The sequence below is a fragment of the Notolepis coatsorum genome (assembly GCF_963971535.1).
Source record: "Notolepis coatsorum genome assembly, chromosome: 13".
Classification (NCBI taxonomy): domain Eukaryota; kingdom Metazoa; phylum Chordata; class Actinopteri; order Aulopiformes; family Paralepididae; genus Notolepis; species Notolepis coatsorum.
Window position 1 is genome coordinate 112,334,326 of NC_140177.1, and position 25,036 is coordinate 112,359,361.

Below are 25,036 nucleotides of genomic sequence, written 5' to 3' on the forward strand. Positions count from 1 at the left end.
ATTGACGACAACCATTGAACCCGTTAACTGTTTGACGTTACTTCCGCGATGCGTGACCCGGAAGTCAACAGCATGATTATGAGCCATTTTGGTAACGCGGGTGGGGAGCAGCCGTAGATGTTATATGCAGCCATATTATGCACAAACCAATATAAAACCGAAGCAGCACAGAACGATTCGACGAATGATTCAACTAATCATTGGGGGGGAAAACATTGTTTGCCTGCTGTGATGGAACCAATCCCTCATTTAGAGGTAAACTAACTTAGATGGCCGACGTTAGATAAATGTCGGCCCATACCGCTAACATCACCTGCCAAGTGCCAACTAATAGTGTAGCTACTAGCTGAGCTACCGTCAGCGGTGTGTTTATTATTAACAACATGTATTTCTAGGTAACTAACCTTTGGCTTCTTCTTTGTGACAGGTATTGCCAATGGAAGAAGAAGAAGAAGAGGTAAAGCCTTCAAGCAGAAGTAACCGTTAGATATACCGCGCTTGGACATAATAGTAAAAGTCCTACACTTATTTGCCGATAAATTCAGTTACTTAGCTCACCCCTAAGTATGCAAATATGAAAAGTAATGTTACATCTCCAGTGTATGTTGCGGATTAGGGATCACCTCTATGATACTTCAGTACAATGTACCCTCAACCCACAAATGTATGGCCCTACTTTGACTTTCCCTTCCTATTATCCTCCAGCAGCATCATTTGATAGTTTGCACGGGACTGGTGAGCTCTAGTAATACATTGGTAATAATTGCGTAGGACGCCTGTGCTTTTAATGCCGTGCGAATCTGTCATGATGTCGGTAATATTTGTTAAGTGAAAATCCCAGCGCAAATTACCTACTATATTTCGGCAAACATAGAGGTTATTATTTTTTATTACATGGCGTTTTCACATTCGTCGAAATGCTTGCTTATGATTGGTCAATAGCCCCCCGACAGCGGTCATTATTACACAATAATGACCGCTGTGGGACAATAATGACCGATGTGCGCAGCTGTTCGCAATCAAGCCCACATCAGTGCAGAAAATCAGACACACCTGCCGCGGCTGCACTGACAGCGGAGTGTGTGTGACGATTACAGCGGAGCCAGAACAGAGGCTGCCCGCGATAATAATAATCACTTTATTTGGGCTGACAGAGCCACAGAACTGCGATTTGTCAAATGAATTAGGTATATTGTTAGTAAGTTAGCCATGTAATAAGCGGGATAATGTATAGCTTTACTCGGTCATCATCGCAAAATAATTGACCTTCACTGACTTACATATTAGTCCCGTGTGAACATGTGTTGTGCCGAATTCTGACCCCCTGCCAGAATCGGACCCCCCTCGGGTGAACGTGCATACACTCTTATCAGCCTACCCAGCATGTAATACTTTCGGCACAACACCGGCATCACGGTCATTTGTTTTTGGTAGTAGTAAAATAAATACAGGAAGGTTTTTAATGCATTTTCAGTGTAAACGCTTTACCACAGCATGGAGATCGATGGGCCTACAGTTCCTTCTTGAAAATATATATATTTCCATTCAAAGTAGTAGCAAAGTACTCTGCGTGATTAGATTTGTGCATCAGGCAGTGCATTTACTGTTGTTATAAGTTTCAGGTGCAATTTGAAAGAATAATATTTAATCACACACCCCAGTGGCATGTCATGTTCAATCTCGGGACACCTCAAACACTTATCCTGTGTGAATGCACATTGGGAAATCTCAGTGATTGGGGGTAATTTTTTTTTACCATGGGTCCCCAAGTAATACTAGCCCCATGTGATTAATGCTTAACCTCTTAAGCTGCAGCCATATTTTCAGAAAATCTGCCTAAAAGTACAGGAAGATTGCTCCACTTCTGCTTGCATGTTTAGGCGAGTCAATATATGGTTTAACCCCAAAAAAATTGATACAAAAGGTTTTTCAATGGATTCTGGTAGTATTGGGCGTGCTAAATAACATACTAAAAGTCGACCAAAATCGACCCCTCCGAAAGCCGTCATTTCCAAGATGGCGTCCCAGATGGCGCCGGGGCGATTAAAATGGCTATATCTCAAATTAAGAAAATGGTGCAAAAAACTGATTCTGGTACCTCTGGGCATGCTCACTAACATACTAAAAATCTAGGAAAATACACCTTCCAGAAAGGCTTCATTTTCAAGATGGCGTCCAAAATTGCGGCTGGCCAAGCTTAAAATGGCTATATATATGTCAATATAAAAATTATATAAATGATTTTGTCATTTGATTCTGGTACCCCAAGTACCCCTAGACATACTTAGGAACATACTAAAGTTTTAGGGAAATACACCTTCCGAAGAGGCTTAATTTTCAAAATGGTGTCCAAAATGACGACTGGGAGCTTAGAATGCCTGTATCTCAAATGGGAAAACATTTCTAAAGGATTTTTAAGGCTTTGGTGTTGAACACAAAATAAATTACCCACTTATTGTGGTCTTTAGGCCTACTCATCATCATCTTCAGGATCCTCTGGGAGAAACTTGTTATGTGGATTGTCACATTCATGAAGTTGACATGGTCCACAGACAGTAGTACAAGGTAGTCCATATTTTCTGCATGAGCAGCGAAGTGTCTTGCAGGCAGTGGTACAGTTACAATGAATGACCTTCAAGAGACTGTCTGGAGCAGCATTCATTGTTGACATGAGTGGGACAAATCTATTGTCCTGCAGGTTCCAGCCCCAGTCTAGAGCATCTATACCATCATCTGTTCCCATCCAGACCATGACCTGGTAGTATGCTCTACGACAGTGGAATTTGGTAGCAGATTCAGTTGGTGGTAGACGTTCAGGCGTTACCGTTGATGAAGCTGAGACAACCTTCTTGCTGAAAATGTTATATCTAATTTTTGCAAGCAAATCTGTGCACTTTCCACCAAAAAAGACAGCCATTGCTTGGCACCCAAGGTCATCGATCACATCTGTTGTCTGGTTTGGTACAGTGAATGCATTGGCACAAGCCTGAAGGACAGGATCCCCACGGAGGAAGATGGCCACGGAATGCTCTCTGAACTGATTTGCCTGTCATCATATGGGCTACTGAGTTCTCCCCATAGACTACCCCTAGAATGTCCTTAAGTCCTGTACCGTCCATCAGTGTACCAATTGCTCCTAGCAAATTCATAAATGTGTAAAATCCTCCTAGGAGCAGGACAAAGGACTTGAGGTGACTGCACTGTGGTGAATCTAGGATTATCTCTGCTGCTTTCCAATATAGGGGTTGGTCAAATGTAACTAGTAGTTACATAGATGTAACTACTGGGGCAAGGTGGTGTTTGGATGCCAGACCACAAATGAACTCCAGTGTTGACAGAATGCATGTTTTGTCTCCGGAGTACATGTCTATCATTGGTAAGTATCTCACTGAAGACTGCCCTGGATGTTCATCTCCCTTATGAATAATGTGCATCATCCCCTGCCAACCAGGTGCAGGCTGTTTGAAATTGAACGATAACTCCCAAAGCAGATCAACCATCTTGTTACATTCTGCGAGTCTTGGAAGTTCTTTAAATGTGGTGTCTCTGCAAAAGTGTTTGGCAAAGTGATAATCTATTATCACAACTTTTGACCTCTGCACAAGATTCAGTTCATTAATTCTGAACCTCGGAATCCTTTGGTCTGTCTTCTGTCCTGGTGTCAAGGCAGCTATCATGCCCACCCCATGAAATGTCCCTTTCCCATCAATTGTTAGAATATTATGATCTACATTGTCTGCAGCAAATAAGACGGTCGTGTTCAACACATCAATATCCTTACCAAGCATGTTTGGTGCAGTACAGTGCAAACACCTAACTATAACAACTATAATGGTCAAAAAGAAGGCTTCAACTATGCTAGCTTGAGAGCTGGAGAGTGCAAACACCTTTTTTAGTAAGCTATTTGTATTTGTATAGTCATTTTAAGCTCCTGGGCGCCAGTTTGGACGCCATCTTGAAAATGATGCCTTTCTGGAAGGTGTATTTTCCTAGATTTTTAGTATGTTCACAAGCATGTCTAGAGGTACCAGAATCAAGTGAAAAATCATAGTTATATATTTTTTTCTATTGAGATATATAGCCATTTTAAGCTTGGTCTGCCGCAATTTTGGACGCCATCTTGAAAATTAAGCCTTTCTGGAAGGTGTATTTTCCTAGATTTTTAGTATGTTAGTGAACATGCCCAGAGGTACCAGAATCAGTTGAGAAATCCTTTGCACCATATTCTCAATTTGAGATATAGCCATTTTAATATCTCCACCGCCATCTGGGACGCCATCTTGGAAATGGCGCTTTCGGGGGGGTCGATTTTGGTCGACTTTTAGTATGTTATTTAGCACGCCCAATACTATCGGAATCCATCGAAAAACCTTTTGTATAAATTTTTTTTGGGTTAAGTGCTTTTTTTTCATAGATTGACTCGCCTAGTTCTTGGTATCTATCTAGGAACATCTATGGACCTCAGGGAAATTCCCAGTGTCAGAAATATTGTGTCTGTTGTTACTATGCTTGAGTAAATTGTAATGAAACAAAGGAGAATATAAATTATAATTTTTCTTTTCATCTTTGACCGTGAATAACACCATGCTAACATTGAGCTCGGAGGAGTTTCATTCGCTGAGCTCATTCAGCACCTTCTTGAGTGTACAAAAAATATAAGCAATGAATAAAGGGGAGATGGTTTTTTGTAGATACAGTACTGAATTTTGCCATCCGGACACATGCAATTTGAAATATAATGCAATTTGCATACATAATATAGAATATCAGGCATCTATGGATAGGGCCAAATCTCCTCTTTCAAATGGCAGTGTTAAATCTGGATTTTCCTCCCGTGACGATTTATGATGAGGACAGCAGGGTCCCCCAATTGGCTACAGCTTAACAGGTTAAGGGAACAAAGGGCTGAAAGAATATCATTCAGAAGAAACCTGAACGAAATGCAGCCAGTAGGGAGTGATGATGAGAGAACAAAGAATAAACAGAACAGCAAAATGCCAGTTGGTGACAGCTTACTCTATTACGCAATTAATTTAGCTTGGCATAAACTTCATGCAAATTATTTACCAGTAACATTTGGATCAGCTGATAATGAATTAAACACATTTTAACTAAATCAAAAGAATATATATATATTTTCCATTTCAGGACACACCCAAACAATTCAAAGATATTGATATCAAAATGGAACCTGATTGGAACCGTGAAGACCAGCCTCCATTCCTCAAAGAGATGAGTGTGAATTTGACCGACTGCAAGGCTTTGCTGGGGGACCAGGACTGGATATCTCTTGGTAAGACATTTATGAAATCGGAGTGAACCTTTTCCATTGTAAAATAAATGTTATTCTGTAAGTTTCTAAAGTCATGTGTTTGTTCTGTGAGATATTGTCATAGTTCTCCGTTTGCTAACCCCAGAACCCTGTTCCCACAGCAGATCACCCCCGCCTCTGCTCTTGGAGAGAGAAGAGCAACATCGCAACATCACAGCCAACGGTTGCCAGGAAGATGATCCACTGCAACGAATGTGGAAAAGGGTTCTACAAATTATCTCACTTTGAGATGCACCAACTTACACACAGAGGAGAAAAGCCAAACCGCTGCTGCAAATGCGGGAAGATGTACCCAACTCTTAACAGTCTTGTGGTGCACCAGCAGATACACGACAGGAAAGAACCCTATCAGTGCTCCCACTGTGACAAGACGTTCGCTCTGAAAAGAGACTGGAAGACACACAATCGGACTCACACAGGCATGAAGCCTTTTAAGTGTTGGTTCTGTGGAGACGGGTTCGTCACCCAAGCGGAATTGACGGGGCACCTGCCTACGCACAAGGGCGAGAAGTGTTACCACTGCAAAGTCTGCAACAAAAAGTTTGTGTCCTACCAAGGCTATAATTTCCATCGGAACACGCACAAAAAGCAGAAGCTCCATCCGTGCAAGAAATGCAAGAAGTCCTTTGCGAACCCACAGAGTTTAAAACTCCACCAGGCAGTGCATTCGAACAGAAAGCCGCACAAGTGCGCCGTGTGCGGAAAGGGATTCAAGTTACTGGGTGGGATGCGGTGTCACGCGAGGACACACGAGGAAGAGAAGTCGTATCACTGCACCGAATGTGGGAAGCGCTTCTCCAGCCTCCAAGGTCTGAAATTGCACGATCGCACGCACACCGGATTGAAACCCTTCAAATGCCAGGAGTGCGGGAAGAGCTTCACCCAGTCGCCCCATTTGAAGTCGCACCAGGTGACGCACACCGGCGAGAGGCCGTTCGTCTGCGTGACGTGCGGACGGAGATTCACCCAGTCTTCCCACCTCAGGTCTCACATGACCCTGTTCCACGTGGGGAAGAAGCCCTTCACCTGCGCCGACTGTGGCAAGAGCTTCACCATTGCGCACTACCTGAAGATGCACCGGCTGAGCCACACCAAAGAGAAGTTCTACAACTGCTCGTTCTGCGAAAAGACGTTCTCCTATCACAATTCGTGGAGGGCACACGAGAGGATCCACAGAGGAGAGAAACCTTTCGGCTGTCTGCAGTGCGGGATGAATTTTACCACGTCGGGGTCCCTGCTGAGCCACGACCGGGCCAAGCACACCGGGGTGAAGACCCACTACTGCTTCACGTGCGGGGAGTTCTTCATGACGAGCGCGATACTCAAAACGCACGAGCTGAATCACACCGGAGAGAGGCCCTACGCGTGTGGCTGCGGAAAGACATTTAAAACCAAAGGCGTGCTGAGACACCACCTGAAGCGTTTTGTAGATCATCGGGAAGCAACGGTCACGGTGTAGTGAGACAGCGTTAGGGCTGCACGATTTTGGGAAATCTAATTGCGATTTTTCTGACAGATATTGCGATTGCGATTACATTTGCGATTATAATTATTATTATTTTTAAGCAGCCCCACGGAGGTTTATTGTAAAATGCGGCTTGCATCTGGCCTACGCGGTGGGTCTGTTCGGGACACCGAGCCTGAAAATGTTTCTTTTTACCTGAGAATCGATACCGGTACCCAACGGTACCTTTTTTTTCTGTACTTTACTCTCCCCCTCTGAAGTCTAAACTTCACAACACACAATCTAAAATACCTCCCTCTCCCAAACCGTTCCTACAACAATAACAACAACTTGCAAAGGAGATCTTGTATCTCAATGGGAGTTCCTGGTAAAGATTTTTTTTTAAAGAATCATTTACCATTTCAAATCGCGCTTTTGATTTAAAATCGATTAATCGTTCAGCCCTAGACAGCGTGAGCAATGTATTTCGGCGTATTTTTGGCCAATTGTGTAAATACAATGGTGGATACATATTGTTTTATTGTGGATACATAGAGAGCGGAAATGAAGGCTCTACGTTGTTGATTGACTGGGGGAATCAGTGGGTCCCATCAGGTGTGTCTAGCTTGTGCCCGAGGACAAGATGCTCTCTCTGGGTGCAAAAGAGGAGAGCTCTGATGAATATACTACACATAGTTCACCACACCACTGCAATCTCAACCAGAAACGGGCTACAACAACTCACTACACCACGACTGCTTGCCGCCTACAAGCAGAGGCCACACATCTGAAAAAGCATGGAATATCTCTGGAACGCTGCAGGATAACGTTAGACTTACTTTTAAATGGGGTTCGCTAGCATGGTGTTGTAGGTTTCCTACGAGGGCTCTGGCGCAATCAGGGCCGGCTCTGACCAATGCATCACAGTTTATTCACTACCACTCACACTTTTGTTTTCACATTTTTCTGAAAGCTCCACCCCTTTCCGAAAGTTGCCATTGTCTAGTTTGTTTAATGGGTCTGTGGAGTTTCTTTCAGCTAAGGACTGAATTATTGCCACCAATCGAGAGAGAACGTCACGCCACCTGTTTCTCTCAGCCTCAGTGAGTGCCATCTCTTGTCTGTCTATTGTCAGCCCTTTCGCAAAACAGACCTCCAACTAGTTCCCTGTGGGTATTGTGCTCCTGGCTATCCTCATGGATCTTAAGCAAGTGGCCTGCATTTGTCCAGTCCTTTAACCCTTCCCTATTCAGTTTGTACACTTTCTTAGACAACATTTAGCAGCAGAAGCAGTGCAAGCTATCCTCCTTTTTGGGGTACATCAGCCATCTTCTTTAGATTTTGTCTCCATTGACTAAGACTTAAATGATCATGTTGACACCTTCTGCCGTCCTTTTGTTTTGGAAATGTGAAGCTGTTTTTGGTCCTCTGTGAACTAACTCTCTGGAGATGGCCAGTCAGCAGGGTCTATTGGTGGTGCCTTTATTCCTGATGCTGCATCACTGGGCTCTTCTGAGGTGGAGGGGGCAGATGGAGTGCTCAATGGTGCTGTGGCAGTCCATTGTGAGCTGGGTTGTGCAGAGGTGGAGGAGGCAGAGGGAGTGCTCGATGGTGCTGTGTGTTGTGAGCTGGGTTGTGCAGAGGTGGAGGTGGCAGGGGGAGTGCTCAATGGTGCTGTGTGTTGTGAGCTGGGTTGTGCAGAGGTGGAGGGGGCATGGGGAGTGCTCAATGGTGTTGTGAGCTGGGTTGTGCAGAGGGGGCAGGGGGAGTGCTCAATGGTGTTGTGAGCTGGGTTGTGCAGAGGGGGCAGGGGGAGTGCTCAATGGTGTTGTGAGCTGGGTTGTGCAGAGGGGGCAGGGAGAGTGCTCAATGGTGCTGTGTGTTGTGAGCTGGGTTGTGCAGAGGGGGCAGGGAGAGTGCTCAATGGTGCTGTGTGTTGTGAGCTGGGTTGTGCAGAGGGGGCAGGGAGAGTGCTCAATGGTGCTGTGTGTTGTGAGCTGGGTTGTGCAGAGGTGGAGGTGGCAGGGGGAGTGCTCAATGGTGCTGTGTGTTGTGAGCTGGGCTCTTCTGAGGTGGAGGTGGCAGGGGGAGTGCTCAATGGTGCTGTGTGTTGTGAGCTGGGCTCTTCTGAGGTGGAGGTGGCATGGGGAGTGCTAATGGTGCTGTGTGTTGTGAGCTGGGTTGTGCAGAGGTGGAGGGGGCAGGGGGAGTGCTCAATGGTGCTGTGTGTTGTGAGCTGGGCTCTTCTGAGGTGGAGGGGGCAGGGGGAGTGCTCAGTGCTTCTGAGGTGGAAGTGTCTGCCGGTGGCCCAACATTTGCAGGGGTGGGATTCAAATATTTCAGAAGTGCATCTGAAGAGAGAAGGAGAGTGTATGACCATTGGGTGTTACAGTCTATTAGTATATATATATATATATTTTTTTTTTACAAGAATAACGATGAAAAACTTAAAAAGATGCATGTCTGATATACTGTACATAAGATGGGCATGCATACTAATGGTAATTTAATTAAACATCGTCATTACGATGAAATGTAGATTTAGATTTACAGAGTCCAAAAAAGCAGTAAACTGCAGTGTAATACTAATATAGCATAATGGGAATGTTTATTTTGCATTAATATGAATGATATGCACTTTAAAACACTTATGTAACTAACTATATAAACTTACTTTAGAGATTATGAACTGTAACACAACAAACCAAAGGCTTACTACAACAATTAATTATAAAGGAGGTGAAAAGGAATAGCATTTTCTTTTTATTACAGGGTAAACGGATGTCAATAAAAATGTAGCCTACAGTATGACACAGGACTGTAACACCTGAATAGACTGCTAATGTTGGCTAATTACTCTGATGATGACTGGTACTACAGTTTTCTTATTTTTATTAGTTGTTATGTAGCCTACTTTTATGTAGGCTACTGTTATGCATGCAGTAGCCTAGTCTATGTATTTTTAGTAGTGCTGTCAATAGATTAAAAAAAACGAATTAATCTCACAATTTTCTGTAATTAATCTAGATGAATCTAGATTAAAAATAGCATTTTTCTACTTAAGACCGAAGCTTGTAACAGATATTTACTTGAGTAAATCATGGAATTAATGTAAAATCAACACAAAGAAAGTATATTTAGATTCAAAGACTATTTTAATAGCTTTCTTTGAATACAGTTTCTCTCCTGTGAAATACAAATGTTCAACAAAACCATCAACATTGACTCAGCTAGACCTCTTTCTTATATCCGCGGCGCTAAGATTGAAGAATTTTCACTCCATAGATTAATCTAGATACATTTATTTGAATGCTTTAAATAATTTAAATTAATCTCAAGTTAAAGCATTAACTTTGACAGCCCTAATTTTTTGCTAACTTTACTGTCGTCCAAAAGTAAGCTAGCAAGTTAACATTACACTCTGTTACACTAGACAATTAAGTTGATCACATTAACGTTACTGTACCTCTGCCTTTTACATGTTGTTCCTCCTCTTCTTTCCTTCTTTTCCTTCCCTGAGCACCAGACTGCTTTGGTCTTTTCGACAAGTTGATAGCATGTAATGCGAGGGTCGCGTCAGATAGACACATTTTACCGTTGCCCAGAGAGGGGGAGAGCAGGTAAAGTCTATATTTGCCTGGCTGGAGGGGACTTGAACTAAGAAATTATTATTATGTATTTACTAGTCTATGCTACTATAGAGTTACGCTGGTTGTTGTGGGGTTATTTAATATTTTGAAATAACAGTATTAACTAGTAGTATTAGTAAAAAACTATTAGAATTATATTTAAAACAAAAATAAAATAAAAAACGTTCTCTCCATTTGTTGCGCTGGGTTGGTTGTGCCCTTAGCATTTGCCTATACTGCCTATGCCAAAAACCGGGTCTGGGCACAATTGTATCCCTTTCAGAGGCTATGTAATCCAGCGTGGAACAGTAGTGTTCTTTTGGAATTGATCTTTATAAAACTAATAAATCCAACTCTGAATGTCTTCTGTGACCATAATATCCATGTTGAAAGCAGTAATTGTTGTAGCCTTCCCGTGGCAAATCCTACCCCAGGATGCATTGGGTCAAGTCTGCAGACCGACCAGTCAAGAGGCACAGGATGTGTGCGTCACACAGAACTGTTCCCAAAGGCCACAGGCAATAGACCTTTATCAAACGGCAAGTCCCGCCCCCCCTTGCTATGGTCCCCCAAGCTTTCTCACACACTCCACTGAAACAACGAAATGTCAACTGAACAACCCATACTTGCTGATGATTCTCTCAAGGATTCCTGACGACATTGCTGTATGTTATTTGCCAAATGCCGCTACTTTATCTAAGAGTTCTAAAGAAAGGCCTGAACTATTTTACACAAGGATACATCCATGATTTGGATTTCGGATGGAGCAGATGACAACATAAAAGTTTATGCTAAGTGTTGGCGATCTATGCAGAAGACAAAACACCTCACAAACTCCACATAAATTTCACCGCAAATCCGCCCCTCATTTAATATCGTTGCAGGGGGGCATAATCCCATGGGACAATGCATTGGGAACTTGTGTCCCATGACGAGATCCATGACGGAATACGGGTGTGCACGTGAGAGCTTGTGCAAAATCAGTGAAATTTTTTCACGTTGTGCCCCGACCTTTTCGCTGATGGAAGTGCATTGGGAAGTTGTGCCCCCTGCCGAGATCTACCCCAGGGAGAAATCTCGCGTTTATCCGCGCACTGGCGCATGCGTGGGAGCTCGCGCAAAATCACCCAAATTTTTCCACGTTGCGCAAAACTTTTTTCCGACGTTTTCGCTGATGGAAGGGCATTGGGAAGTTGTAGAACCAAACACGCTCCCTGTAATCTTTCTGGATATCTGGTCATTATTGCACGTTCCCCAAGCACATCTAAGAACCATTTTCAACAACGCAGGACTGGCTGTCTGTGCGACATCATGGTGGCTCTATTTCAAGGGGCATGGTCTTAATAAATCAGGCAATATTATTGGTTATTATTCTCTGTGTGATTGACAGGGCGGAAATGTCTATTGGATAACATGAGTCACCTATCCTCATCAGCTGTGGATCTGTGGTATTGGACGTTTACTGAGCATGACAGTGACGGACCAAACCATTTCTGCATTATAGGGAAAGTAAAATTGCTGTCAAGAACATTTGGACGATAAAAAAAAAACAATAACAAGCTTTTATGTGACTCACAAATACAATATACAGTTTTGACAAATGGGTATTTTTGACAAATGATTCCAGCAGATTATTTAAAGGTTAGAGGGCCCTTTTGGGCTCCCCTTGACCCAAGGCCTGTGTCCCATGTTGTCCGTGGATGATGAAAAAGTTGTAACAATACAAAGTCATATGTACTTTCATTATTGTTCCCAATAGCATTGTTGCATTGAGAAAACAACAAAGGTGATGCAGCGTTTGTCTCATTAACATATAACAAACGTATCCTAAAATGTATCATAACATTACACTTTAAAGACTCACTAATCAGTTCTGTTCATTTCAATGTGTAACATATGATAGCATGGCCAAAGTTAATGCAACAGTGGATATCCCCTGACATTTCTTTTTCACTCATTGGCCAAGCTGCAAAGACAAAAAAGCACTTGTGAATTGTTTGAATGTCAATTATCACAAAAATAATCTCTATTGGAGATTAGGTTTATAAACAAACTTTTAGGTGAAAATGGTTGTGAGTTCCGGCTTTGCAGGTTGATCAACAAGTAATAACCCTGCTGTTGACTAGGGCTTGGTGATGACAATAATATAATATTCAGATTGACTTTCATTGACAATGATATATATCACAATATCTGTTTAGGAATGTAAAATCACTTGTTAGACGACGGTCAGATAGACGTTGAATAATACAAATGTAATCTATATCTTCCCCATTATATACTGGTGTTGGATTGTTATGAGAGGGAAGACTTAGTCAGTGTTTCCATTATTTTGTACAAACACTATACATACTCTCATAAGTTAATAAGAAGTTAATTATATCTGCATATCCATATAGTATATATATATTAGTTGAAGCTATCTGTGGAGTCTTAAGTGAGTTTAGAGACTATATTCATTTCTCAATCTTAACTCTTGATATTTTGTAACCAGACTACAATTGTTGAAACATTAAAATATAATCACAAAAGAGCCTCGTATTTTTGTCAGTTATTTATTTGGAACATTTAATTTGTACGTATTATTTTAGAATATTGGTGTAGCAGTTTAAAGGAGCACTTCACAAAAAGATTATGCTGATTGCATATGCACATATTCTCACTCATATCCCCACACTGCAAACGGGTTTGCACACATTCATATAGTTTCACAGTTATTAAGAGCTTGGATTTTAATATATCCTCCAGTGATGTCATTGTATCGATGAAATTATGGGGCTAATGCACAGGGGTCTAATAAGGAAACTGGAGCAATCATAATTTATAGGTATTTTATTGTCTTATGCGCACGCATATGCATTTCTCCCCAGATAGTCAGAGTTTATACTTTAATATTAAAGGTAGAAGGCCGGCTACGTGGTGCAGTGGGCAAGGCGCTCACCACGAATACTGGAGACGCTGGGTTTGCCTGTTCGAGCCCAGCGCTCCACATTGCTTTCAGTTTAGCTGGTCGTCCGTACTAATACACATTGGCCGTATTAGGGGGTGGGAAACTGATGGGTGGGGATCGGGCGTTGTGGACAGCGACTCCTACAGGTCGGTTGGTGCTCCTGCGCAGTAGAATCAGGAAGTGATGGGGGTGGATCAAAAAAAAATATTAAAGGTAGAATCTAATATCGTCAAATAGCAACCTCTAGGTAACATGGTAGTGTGCTTTGTTTACAGTTTTTGTTTGTCAGATGTGTTTGCTGGATTTCAGTGCGTATAGGGGAGGGGTTGCTATTGCTGGCCACACCTCAGGCTCTGCCAAGAGCGGTCTGGAGAAACTCACAGTATAATAAGTTACTAAACATACACATCAGATCAAAACACAAAAGTAAACGGTGCAGTACCAAGCGGGTCACATTTGTCTAGAGGTCACTGTTTGACAGCATTACAAATTATACCTTTAATGTTAATATATGGACCTATTCTATATTTGCATTACTCTAATTAGCCAGCCTATGATACCCCTTAAAGGTTGCCCACCCCTGATGTAGATTAAAAAAAAATAGCAATAGGGATTTGTGGATATGTGGAAAATAACACACTAGGGAAGGGACAAAAATCAATACAGCGATAAATCGTGACTAGTATTGTGATAATATTGTATTGTGGGGCCTCTGGTGATTCCTACACACACAACGTACTGGTACATGTAGTAGTAGTTTATTGTCACGTATAAAGTACAGGTACATTACAGTGTGATGCTTGGTTCATACACATACAGCTCATTATAGTAATATTCCACAATTATTACAGTTGGTAGTAATAATGGCACACATAAATTCACACCAACATGCGCATTTGTTGATGCATGCAGGACTAAGTCTTGAGACAGACGTATGTGTATCACCCGCTGCCATGTTACCGGCGCGGAGCATGTGTGTCATACAGGCACTAGGCTCATAGACTGGCAAATAGACACGAGTTAGCAGCTGACCTGGGATCACCTCTGTTCCTCAGCCTGACATATTTTTTTTATTTATATATTTTACCCAGAGACGGAGCACATTAATCAACATCTTCAGTTTCCACATCAATGTAAGTGCCAGAATTAACTAATGAGCTCGTTTTCATCTGTAGTCCCTGCCTACCATAAACTGACATACAGTCAAGGCACACTCCTACGCAGAGCTGTCTCTAAACATGCTGTCCTGCTAAATGCTGTGGAACATCGTCCAACTTTCTGCATAGAAAAATGCCTAAAAGTGGGATAAAAGGCGATGAGGGAACATAAAATAAGACCTATTGTCCCCAAGGTAATGAGGGAACATAAAATAAGACCTATTGTCCCCAAGGTAATGAGGGAACATAAAATAAGACCTATTGTCCCCAAGGTAATGAGGGAACATAAAATAAGACCTATTGTCCCCAAGGTAATGAGGGAACATAAAATAAGACCTGTATTGTCTCCAAGGTAATGAGGGAACATAAAATAAGACCTGTATTGTCCCCAAGGTAATGAGGGAACATAAAATAAGACCTATTGTCCCCAAGGTAATGAGGGAACATAAAATAAGACCTGTATTGTCCCCAAGGTAATGAGGGAACATAAAATAAGACCTGTATTGTCTCCAAGGTAATGAGGGAACATAAAATAAGACCTGTATTGTCTCCAAGGTAATGAGGGAACATAAAATAAGACCTGTATTGTCTCCAAGGGGCCAACAGCACCAAACAGCAATGAATGCGAAGGAAAGGGTAAACACAAAATAATATAAAATAATAATAGCTTGGATTTACAGTAGATAGCGCCTTTCATGAAACCCAAGGAGGCTTTACAAAGCAACATAAAAAAACACAAAGCAAAGTAAGGGAGATGACTAGAGGCCATAGGCCTTTGTGAACAGGTGGGTTTTCAGGGACTCTTAAAGGAGTCCAAGGATGTAACAGACCCGATCTCAGCCGGGAGAGATTTGTGTGGGGGGGGGGGGGGGGGGGGGGGTGGAGAGCAGATCTGTGTCTGAGGATAGCAGACTCCGGGAGGAAGTGTAGGGGTGGAGGAGGTCAGATGGGTACTGGGGGGCAAGGGCACGGAGGGACCCGGATTTGTAGGTAAGGACGAGGATCTTATATGAGATATGGGACTTGACCGGGAGCCAGTGGAGGTGGATGAGGGTGGGCATGATGTACTGCCAGGCCTTGGTGCGGGTGAGAAGCCTGGCAGCTGAGTTCTGCACACACTGGAGCCTGTCCAGGGTGTTGCTGGGTACCCCATACAGGACCTACAGTAGTCAGGGTGGGAGCCTGGTGATGAAGGCCTGAGATATGTGTTTTTCTGTGACAGACTTGATGTCATGTGGGGCTGAAAGGAGAGTGTAGAGTCCAGTAATACACCCAGGATGCGGAAGTCAGGGGACGGGGAGATGGAGCACCCACCCATGTCCAGAAATAGATCTCCAACCTTCCGGAGGACCCCCCGAGCAGCGCCTCGGGAGCCACAACCATGAGCTCCGTCTTTTTGGTCTTGAGTTTGTGAAGGTTTGATGACATCCAGAGTTTTATTTCATGTAGGCAGGAGACAAGGGACTGAGGGGGGAGCTGAGCAGATGGTTTGGTGGTGAGATACAGAGTACAAACTCCTATATATGTACATAGGCCCAAAGGGGACATAGCATGAGGGATTCATATAGAATAATGTTTACCTTTTTATATTTCTATGAAAAATCCACAAATAAAATCCATTTAGGCATAAGGACCAAAATACAGAGATCACTGTCTACTGAAGGTTATGTGAACAAACATAATTTGTTTAGGATGTCAGACCATTCTCCTATGCAGAGAGTTAGATTTAATATAGTTCAATCTAGACTATAGTTATTTCACTAGCAGGCTGGCTGTGACCATAACAGTAAACACTAAACAGTGATGTACTGTACAGGCAGTGTTGCAGTGCTGGTATCACTCGGTATCACTCGGTGATACCTCACTCACTGAGGCTGAAGTACGCGCAATCGCTTTTTACATGGCATTATCCAACCGGACTCCCGGAGAAGCATGCAGCTGCAGAGCCGCAGAGCCAGCGGCGCTCTCTGGGCCGCGCGCTGACGGCCGTGCTGTGAGGCAATAGTATCCAGCTGCAGGACGAGAGCAGCCAAAAAAAACTGTGCATGCGCGCGCACGCGCGCACGCGCGCACGCGCGCACGCGCACGCGCGTGGAGCGTTTGACCTACTGTCAATTTGCCACTGCACCACTGTGTACAGGGGTAGAACGTAGAGCCAGCTCACACTCCTACGCAGAGACGACGTTTATGGACGTTCCACGTAGAGACAACTCTGCGTAGGAGTGTGACGTCAAATCTCCAAATCACACCACGTGACCGGGAGTCGGGATCCGTAACAAAATAACATTTACAAATGGCGCTGCCCTGTCTCACTCGTGTTATTCTCGCTCAAAGACATCAAATTAGACGTACAATCTCGGAAAGCACACGGGGTTTGTCTGTTGGTGGCATATGTCGTGAAAGAATACGGTCATTGCAATGTCAAAATCCGGAGAATTTGGAAGCGATGGCTATGCACATCTCTGCATACAGAAGGTCACCAGCATCAGAATATGCCCACAGCAGTGGAAACCATGAACATACTCAAAGCCAAGAAAGTAATTGGACCAGTGCAGTGTGGGGCGCAATTGGTAAGTCACGGTATTATTACAGAATGATTGTATCGGGAACGCTACGCTATAACGTTTCATACGATTAATACCAGTAATAATGTGTTTCATAACCATGGGAACTACTGCTGCAGGCTGCATCTTCCACATGACATTTGAAAATCTAAAACATCTAAAAGTAATTCTACTGATCACAAGGATTGATTGATTGATTGATTGAAAATTGTATTAACAGATTGCAGAATGGGTACAATACAATGGGTACAATACAGTTTAGGAATGTGAATCCCTGCCCACATTCAAAACCGCCCTTAAAGAGCACCTACGGGAGGCTGCAATTCGAAACTGGCCACCGTAAATGCCCAAAACCCCCACCACCTCCTAATAGACAGTCTCCTCCCCACCGCATGTATATATTCCCTCCCCGCCGTATGTATATTCCCCTCCCACCCACCCACCCCCTCCTAATGTACAGTCCCCTCCCCATCATATGTATATACTCTGTCAGGATCTAGGGGTAACAGTACTGTATATTTGAATACCGCCTATGTCACAAATGTATCAGTACTAAATACCTATATGTCCCTATGCCATAAATGTCATGTATGTTATGTATGTCATAAATGTCTATATGAATTGAAAATGGGGGACCCTGATGGAAACAAGACAAACGTCTTTCTCAGGTCTGCATCCCCTTAACAATTGTATGTATTGAGCCGTACTGTATTGTACCCATTCTGCAATCTGTTAAATAAAGTTTTCATTCATTCATTCATTACATCAGGGTCATCAGGGTCCCCCCAGTTTACATCAGGGTCCCCCATTTTCAATTCATCATAACATATGACATACAGATAGACAGTACTGCTACATCTAGACATTTATGACATACCAGATTTACAAATACAGTACTGTTTGTGATACAAGAAGAGTCTAAAAAAGAGAGTTGACGAAGAAACTACATTGGAGGAGGTTGGGTAGGTGGGGTAGGGGGGAAACTGTACATTGTAGGTGGGGGGGGGGGGGGGGGGGGGGTAACTGTACATTGGATTATCGACTAAACCTTACTTGGTCCCAAGAAGAGGGTCTCGTGTATTATTGGGTTTAATAGGACATTTATTGTACATTGGAGGGGGTTGCGTTAGGACATTTACAGGGGCCAGTTTCGAATTGCAGTCTCTCGTAGGTGCTCTTTGAGAGTGTTTTTGAAAGTGGGTAGTGATTCACACTCCTTTACAGCTGTGGCCTGTGGGTAGGGCGTTCCACATTGATGTGGATGTGGCATAATTGCTAAACGTGTTTAGTCCCTTGTTTTAATTGAATCTGGGTTTAACATGATTTGTGGAGCTCCCTCTGGTGTTGTGGTCGTGGTATTCACTGACATTTGGGAAGTATTTTGACATGTACATGGGTATCTTAGTGGTGTAGTGTATCTTGTAGACCAGGCCCATTGCAAGTTGCTGTACTCTGTCGTCTACTCTCTAAGCCATCCTAGGTTGTCAAAGTGGGCAGGGGTGAGGTGGGTTCTAGGAGTAAGGTCAAGCAGTAGTCTGACCAGTTTGTTTTGTGATGTTTGTAATTTTGTTTTTAGCGCCTTTGAGGTGCTTTGGTACCATGAGGTGCAAGCATAGTCGTAGTACCCTTGAATGAGTGCTCCTGCCAGAGTCTTCAGGGTATTCTTGTTTACCAGAGAGGAGATCCGGTACAGGAATCTAGTTCGTTGGTTGACTTTTTTTTTATTACATTGGATGCTATTTTGTCACAGGAAAGATTTGCCTCTAGGATGGAACCTAAGTATGTAATTTCATCTTTCCTTGTGACAATATTGTCACCCACTGTAACTGAGAAGCCGTCGGTCTTGCTGAGTTTGTTATTTGAAACGAAGAGAATGGACTCTGTTTTACCCAGGTGTAATGATAGTTTAGTTTGTTATCATTATCAGCGAGCCAGGTGCAGATTTTGCAGAGTTCTGAGCTGAGGGTTTTTTCAACCTGTAACTTGTTCTTGTCAGAGACCAGCAGGGCTGAGTCGTCCGCGAACAGGAACAAGTTGCAGGATCCTTATTGAGCCGCCAGAGGGCAACGAATACTAGAGAGAAAAAACACTATTACTACTAGTAGTACTGATTAATATTAAGGCGCCCCCTATCAACACAAAATATATGGCCATTTTGGTAGTGTACACACTACAGCCAGCTCGTGCTAAGATTGTACTTGCTCCCCGCAGCGTTCTCCTTCTTCAGCAGTGCTGAGGAGGAGGACACCAGAACAGAAGCCCAAAAGATGGAGGATGAGATTATCTTATTCCTAAAGAAAGCCAAGGTGAGGTTGCAAGGGAAATACACGAATGCCACAAAAAGAAATGTTAGTGCTACTTAGGGGTGGGAATCGCCAGAGACCTCACGATACGATACTATCGCGATACTTGCGCCACGATACGATAGTATCGCGATACTAAATATATCGCGATACGCTGAGTATTGCGGATTATTATTATTATTATTATTTTTTTAATCAAATTTAATTTATTACCTTTTTTCAACTGCAAAGTAAAACTTTGTCAACATGTTTTATCTAATAAAATAAAGTTCAGTCTGTTCATCTCACTTCAATCATTTTTATTGCAGAACATGGTATTTTCTCAAGCAGACCGATGTAAACACTGTAATCTGTGTTGCATGTACCTGACAAACTGAACTGTTTGTATTACAGTCATATTCCAACTTAACTGAATGCACGTGTGTGTGTGGACTACTGTACTATTACAGGTATTGAAATGAACAATGCAACTTCCTTATTTTTTATTTTTTTTATGAATAATTAAATATCGATACTTGGCGTCCCTGTATCGATACAGTATCGCCACGCAAAGTATCGCGATACTACTACGTATCGATTTTTCCCCCCACCCCTAGTGCTACTGAGTTAAGCCCTGGTAGTCAATAGCTGTTTACTAATCACAAGGTTGTCCATAGTATTCCATTCCATTACATCAAGATTCATTACTGTAGACATCTTGGCAGGCAAACAGGTGATTGATTGTAGTCACATAAAATAAGATATTCCTGTATTGATCCCCTTGGGGAAATTCAGGATAACATAACAGGTGATATACAACCATGGCTAATGAGCTGTATACATGGCATTGTGCCAAAATTGGTCGGAAAGGCGAATACTATGCATTGCGGCTTGGAGCTTTTAGCCTCTTGCACAAGCCTTGGTTTGTATCCACTATCAACTTGCACACAATTGCAGTACAGATGGCCTGCTCTGATTATGTAAGGACTCTTTATCCCACCCATAACATTCATCATATCAAAGGAGAATACCGGTAGTAATACTTTGTTTCAACCATAGACTAGAATGTACCACCATCTCAAGCACCACCCTCTTTACTCGATTCTCCAATCGCATCTGTTGCTTTCCTGCAAACGGAGCAAACCTCACTGAGGCAGGTTATGCTGCAGGTTATGCTGCCACAGCACAGGTCTCTCTGCAACATAACGGAGGTGTGCACACAATTGGCATAGGACAAACAAAGTATGAGTAAAACTCCACTAAAACGGTTGTGGTATGTATGCAACAAGGGAGAGGCTTAATTATTATTAAGGCTATGGGCACAGTCTGGGCCACTTAACCCTTTCACTGCCGCACTACCAAAACGGTTAACCCTTTCACTGCGGCGACACACAGAAGGTTAACCCTTTTACTGCCACACAACAGCCGGTTAACCCTTTCACTGCCACACGACAGAAGGTTAACCCTTTACTATCACACAAAGGGGGTCATAAGCAGAAGGTATGACTATGGACATGTCTTAGTACAGTCTGGGCCACTAAGGGGGTCATAAGCAGAAGCCTTGATTTGATTTTTTTATTACGGATCCCCATTAGCTGGTGCGATAGCAACCAGCTAGTCTTCCTGGGGTCCACAAAAAAAAGAACATACAAAAACAATTATTATTGCAAAACAAAATGATTAAAAGTCAGTACTCAACACACAATGCATAATGAAACTAACAACTAAGATGGCTAAAATTACATGCAAGCACAGAAACAGAAAACAAAAAAACAAAAACAAAATACTTTACAGTGTACAATACAATTTAAGATTATTTTAAAAGTGAATCTACTGTCTCAAGGTATGACTTTATAGACATGTCTTAGTACAGTCTGGGCCACTAAGGGGGTCATAATAAGCAGAAGGTATGACTCTATGCACATGTCTTATGCCGCTTTCCCACTGCATGGTACCTACTCGATTCGACTACTCGCTTTTGGTACCTGGTACTGATTGATTGATTGATTGAAAAGTTTATTAACAGATTGCAGAATGGGTACAGTACAGTACAGCTCAATACATACAATTGTTAAGGGGATGCAGACCAGAGAAAGACTTTCGTCTTGTTTACATCAGGGTCCCCCATTTTCAATTCATCATAACATATATGACATACATGACATACAGATAGACAGTACTGCTACATCTATACATTTATGACATATCAGATTTGCAAATACAGTACTGTTTGTGATACAAAAGTGTCCAGAAAAGGAGTGTATATACATTTGGCGTAGAAACTGTACATTAGAGGAGGTTGGTTGGATGGGTGGGGTGGGGTTGGGTGGGTTGGGTGAGGGCTGTACATTGGAGGTGGGGGGGGGGTTGGGTAGGGGACACACACACATTTTACACTGTACATTGGAATACTGACAAAGCCTTACTTGGTCATTTACTTCGTTTTGCACGTCACCTTCAACGCGACACACGCATATCGAAGCTAGCTATGCCTATGAAACCAGTGCCTTATTAGCTAATGTACGCTAGCCACAATGCTAACAGTTATAATGGGAAATCCCAGTCACATTAGCACAAATTAACAAAATTAGCAATCTTTTTGTGAGACTAAACTCTTTGTTCTTGGTGGTAAATTGTGTTGCGGTTTTGTTTCATCAATAAATGAGGCAGAATACACTGAAGTGTGAATGTATCTTTTTTTGTTTATTGCACTTTGCTCTCACTGCAAACAAATAATGCTAATGTTTAGTAGTCGCAAGGTTATTTAAAGATGGTGGGTTTGAGTTCTTGTGCAGGACGCTCCCCGTGTAGCGCAATGATGACGTAGTGATGATTCTCTCTTCTGACCAATCAGTGTTTCAGGTCACTTTTTAGTCTCTGCTCTACCCGCTTGGAACCCAGACAGAGCAGGTACAAAAAAAAATACCCGTTACCATCTGCAAATTTCAGCAATGGAAAACCAGAAAGGCAGAGTAGAGTCAAGTCGAGTAGGTACCATGCAGTGGAAAAGCGCCATTAGTGGAACTAAACTGGGCAACTGTCTGTATCCATTGGGTAAATTTTACCACAAAGCCATCTTTCTTATGCCAAAGTATAAACAAAGTCTCAAGCGCACTCCCACGTAAATGTGAGAAGTGAAGCGTTGGTCGAGAACACACCCCAAGCTGCACTCGATTGCACAAACTGGAGCGTGTTTAGTGAAAACACAGACAACATCGATGATCATACAGAAACAGTGCTAGACTTTGTTGGTACTCTGGTAGAAGAAATAATCCCACCACAATTAGAGTTTTCCCAAACCAAAAGCCTTGGGTAGACAAATCCGTCCGCGAAGCTCTGAATGCGTACCTCAGTCTACAACGCCGGGCTTGTGACAGGCAACATGGACGAGCACAAGGTGGCTCGCTACAATTTAAGGAGAACAATGACAGAGGCAGGGGCGGTACAGGGAACAGGCTGATTCCAGAGGTATGTGGCAGGGCCTCAGAACGATGACGTACTACAAAGGCACCCCCCCCCCCCCCCATGCTGAATTGGCAAATGAGCTAAATATTTTCTATGCACAGTTTGAGGCTGTAAATTCCAACAACAGCCTAGAGGCCACTACAATAGAGAGTAGAGCCACTGCCGATGGAGACTCAGTGTTCAGGTTAACAGAGCATGAGGTAAGGAGGACCTTTAAGAAAGTGAATACCAGGAACAAAGTCTCAGCAGGACCGGACGGTTTCCTAAAAGTCTGTGCTGACAAACCGGCCCCAGTATTCACTGACATATTCAACTTGTCCTTAGAACAGTCTGTCATCCCCACCACAAAAAGTCCACTATTTACATTTACATTTAGTCATTTAGCTGACGCTTTTATCCAAAGCGACTTACAAGTTCTGTACGACAAGCCATCAGGAAGGGCACAACTCTATCAGCTGAGCAACAATGTTCATCAAAGTGTTGAGTGCTACAGTGTAGGTTAGTTTATTAGGACAAGTGCATGACAGTACGGTTAGTTAGGGTTAGATTTTTTTTTTTTTTTTTTTTTTTTTAATTCAGATAATGGTTGAAGAAGTGCGTCTTTAGTCGACGGCGAAAGATTGGACGTGATTCGGCTGTCCTAACTGGGGTGGGTAGTTCATTCCACCATTGTGGGGCAAGGACTGAGAATAGGCGACTTCTCTTTGATGACCCTCCCGGAGCTTGGATAGGAGTAGGTCTGAGGCGGCCAGAAGATGCAGAGCGTAGGGGTCTTGAGGGTGTGTAGTTAGAGACCATTGACCGGAGGTAGGCGGGAGCGGTTCCCTTTGCCGCACGGTATGCTAGGTCGAGGGCCTTGAAGCGGATTCGTGCAGCAATGGGGAGCCAGTGCAGGTCCCTAAGAAGTGGGGTGACATGGGCCGACTTCGGTAGGTTTGAGATCAGGCGGGCCGCTGCGTTCTGAATGAGTTGAAGAGGCTTAGTGGCAGTGGCCGGGAGGCCAGCGAGCAGTGCATTGCAGTAGTCGAGGCGGGAGATGACTGTTGATTGGACGAGGAGTTGGGTGGCTTCTTTTGTCAGGAAGGGGCGTATCCTTCTGACGTTGCTCAGGAGGAATCGGCAGGTTCTGGTCGTCGCTGCGATGTGAGCAGAGAAGTTCAACTGGTCGTCGAGGACAACACCAAGGTTCTTGGCGGTCGGGGACGCAGTCACAGCTGCATTCTCGACTGTGATTGAAAGGTCGGTTAGGGGGGAGGATTTGGCCGGCAGGTGGAGCAATTCTGTTTTGCTTAGGTTCAGTTTGAGGTGGTTGGACGTCATCCAGGCTGAGATGTCGGACAGACAGGCCGAGATCCGCACAGAGACGTGGATATCTGAGGGAGGGAAGGAGAGGAAGAGTTGAGTATCGTCGGCATAACAATGGTAGGAGAAGCCATGAGACGTGATAATGTTACCCAGTGATTTAGTGTAGAGGGAGAAGAGAAGGGGTCCTAAAACCGAGCCCTGGGGGACACCCGTCCGCAGGGGGCGGGTGGCCGACAGGGTCCCTCTCCATGACACTTGGTAGGAGCGGTCATTGAGGTATGATGACAGCCATGTCAGCGCAGAGCCAGCCACTCCCATTCCTGCGAGGGCCGGAATGGGAGTGGCTAGGAGAATCAGGACAGAGGAGAGGCCTTTCGCTTTTGCTAAGTGAAGTGCCTCTGTGACCGCAATGAGGGCTGTCTCTGTGGAGTGACCAGTCCTGAAGCCTGACTGATTAGGGTCTAGGAGGTCATTCTGTAAGAGATAAGTAGTAAGTTGGTTGGATACAGCACGTTCAAGTGTTTTAGAAAGGAAGGAGAGAAGAGAGACAGGACGGTAGTTGCCTATGACAGTAGGGTTCAGGGTTGTCCCTGTACCCCAGAAATCCAGGCCCACTTGCCTCAATGACTACCGCCCTGTAGCTCTCACCTCCATAGCCATGAAGTGCTTTGAGAAGCTAGTGAAGGGCTACATCTGTTCCTCCCTCCCCATCAACCTGGACCCCCTGCAATTTGCATATCGCCGCAACAGGTCCACGGAGGACGCCATAGCCCAGGGGTCGAAATTGGCCCGCCAGCAATAATTTCTGGCCCGTCAGTTTATTTTGAGAATATGATATTTATTTTATTTTCATCATATTATTTTTATTATATGCATACTTTATGTTTTATCCATGTTGAGAGTGAATA

At 43.5% G+C, this 25,036-nt stretch overlaps 2 protein-coding genes across 6 annotated transcripts in view; both read left to right on the plus strand.

Annotated features, from left to right (window-relative positions):
- Positions 1-109: 109 nt before the first annotated feature.
- Positions 110-8,464, plus strand: LOC311239549 (uncharacterized protein). 3 transcript variants are annotated; one of them, XM_084327892.1, is made up of 4 exons: positions 110-255; positions 428-476; positions 5,149-5,293; positions 5,434-8,464. In XM_084327892.1, the coding sequence occupies exons 3-4, from the start codon at positions 5,185-5,187 to the stop codon at positions 6,789-6,791; spliced, it is 1,467 nt and encodes a 488-aa protein (XP_084184018.1). In that variant the 5' UTR covers positions 110-255; positions 428-476; positions 5,149-5,184; the 3' UTR covers positions 6,792-8,464. The 3 variants fall into 3 exon arrangements, with proteins under 3 accessions (XP_084184018.1, XP_084184016.1, XP_084184017.1); XM_084327890.1 differs by having other exon boundaries at positions 428-457; XM_084327891.1 differs by having other exon boundaries at positions 428-457; positions 5,437-8,464.
- An 8,340-nt stretch (positions 8,465-16,804) lies between these two features.
- ttc19 (tetratricopeptide repeat domain 19) overlaps positions 16,805-25,036 on the plus strand; it is a 34,429-nt gene continuing 26,197 nt past the window's right edge. For 2 of the 3 annotated variants that reach the window (XM_084327896.1, XM_084327897.1), the window contains exons 1-2: positions 16,805-17,082; positions 19,288-19,382. In XM_084327896.1, coding sequence (XP_084184022.1) covers positions 16,806-17,082; positions 19,288-19,382 — 372 coding nt within the window. In that variant the 5' untranslated portion in view covers position 16,805. The remainder of the gene's footprint in view (positions 17,083-19,287; positions 19,383-25,036) is intronic. The other variant, XM_084327898.1, reaches the window with a different exon arrangement.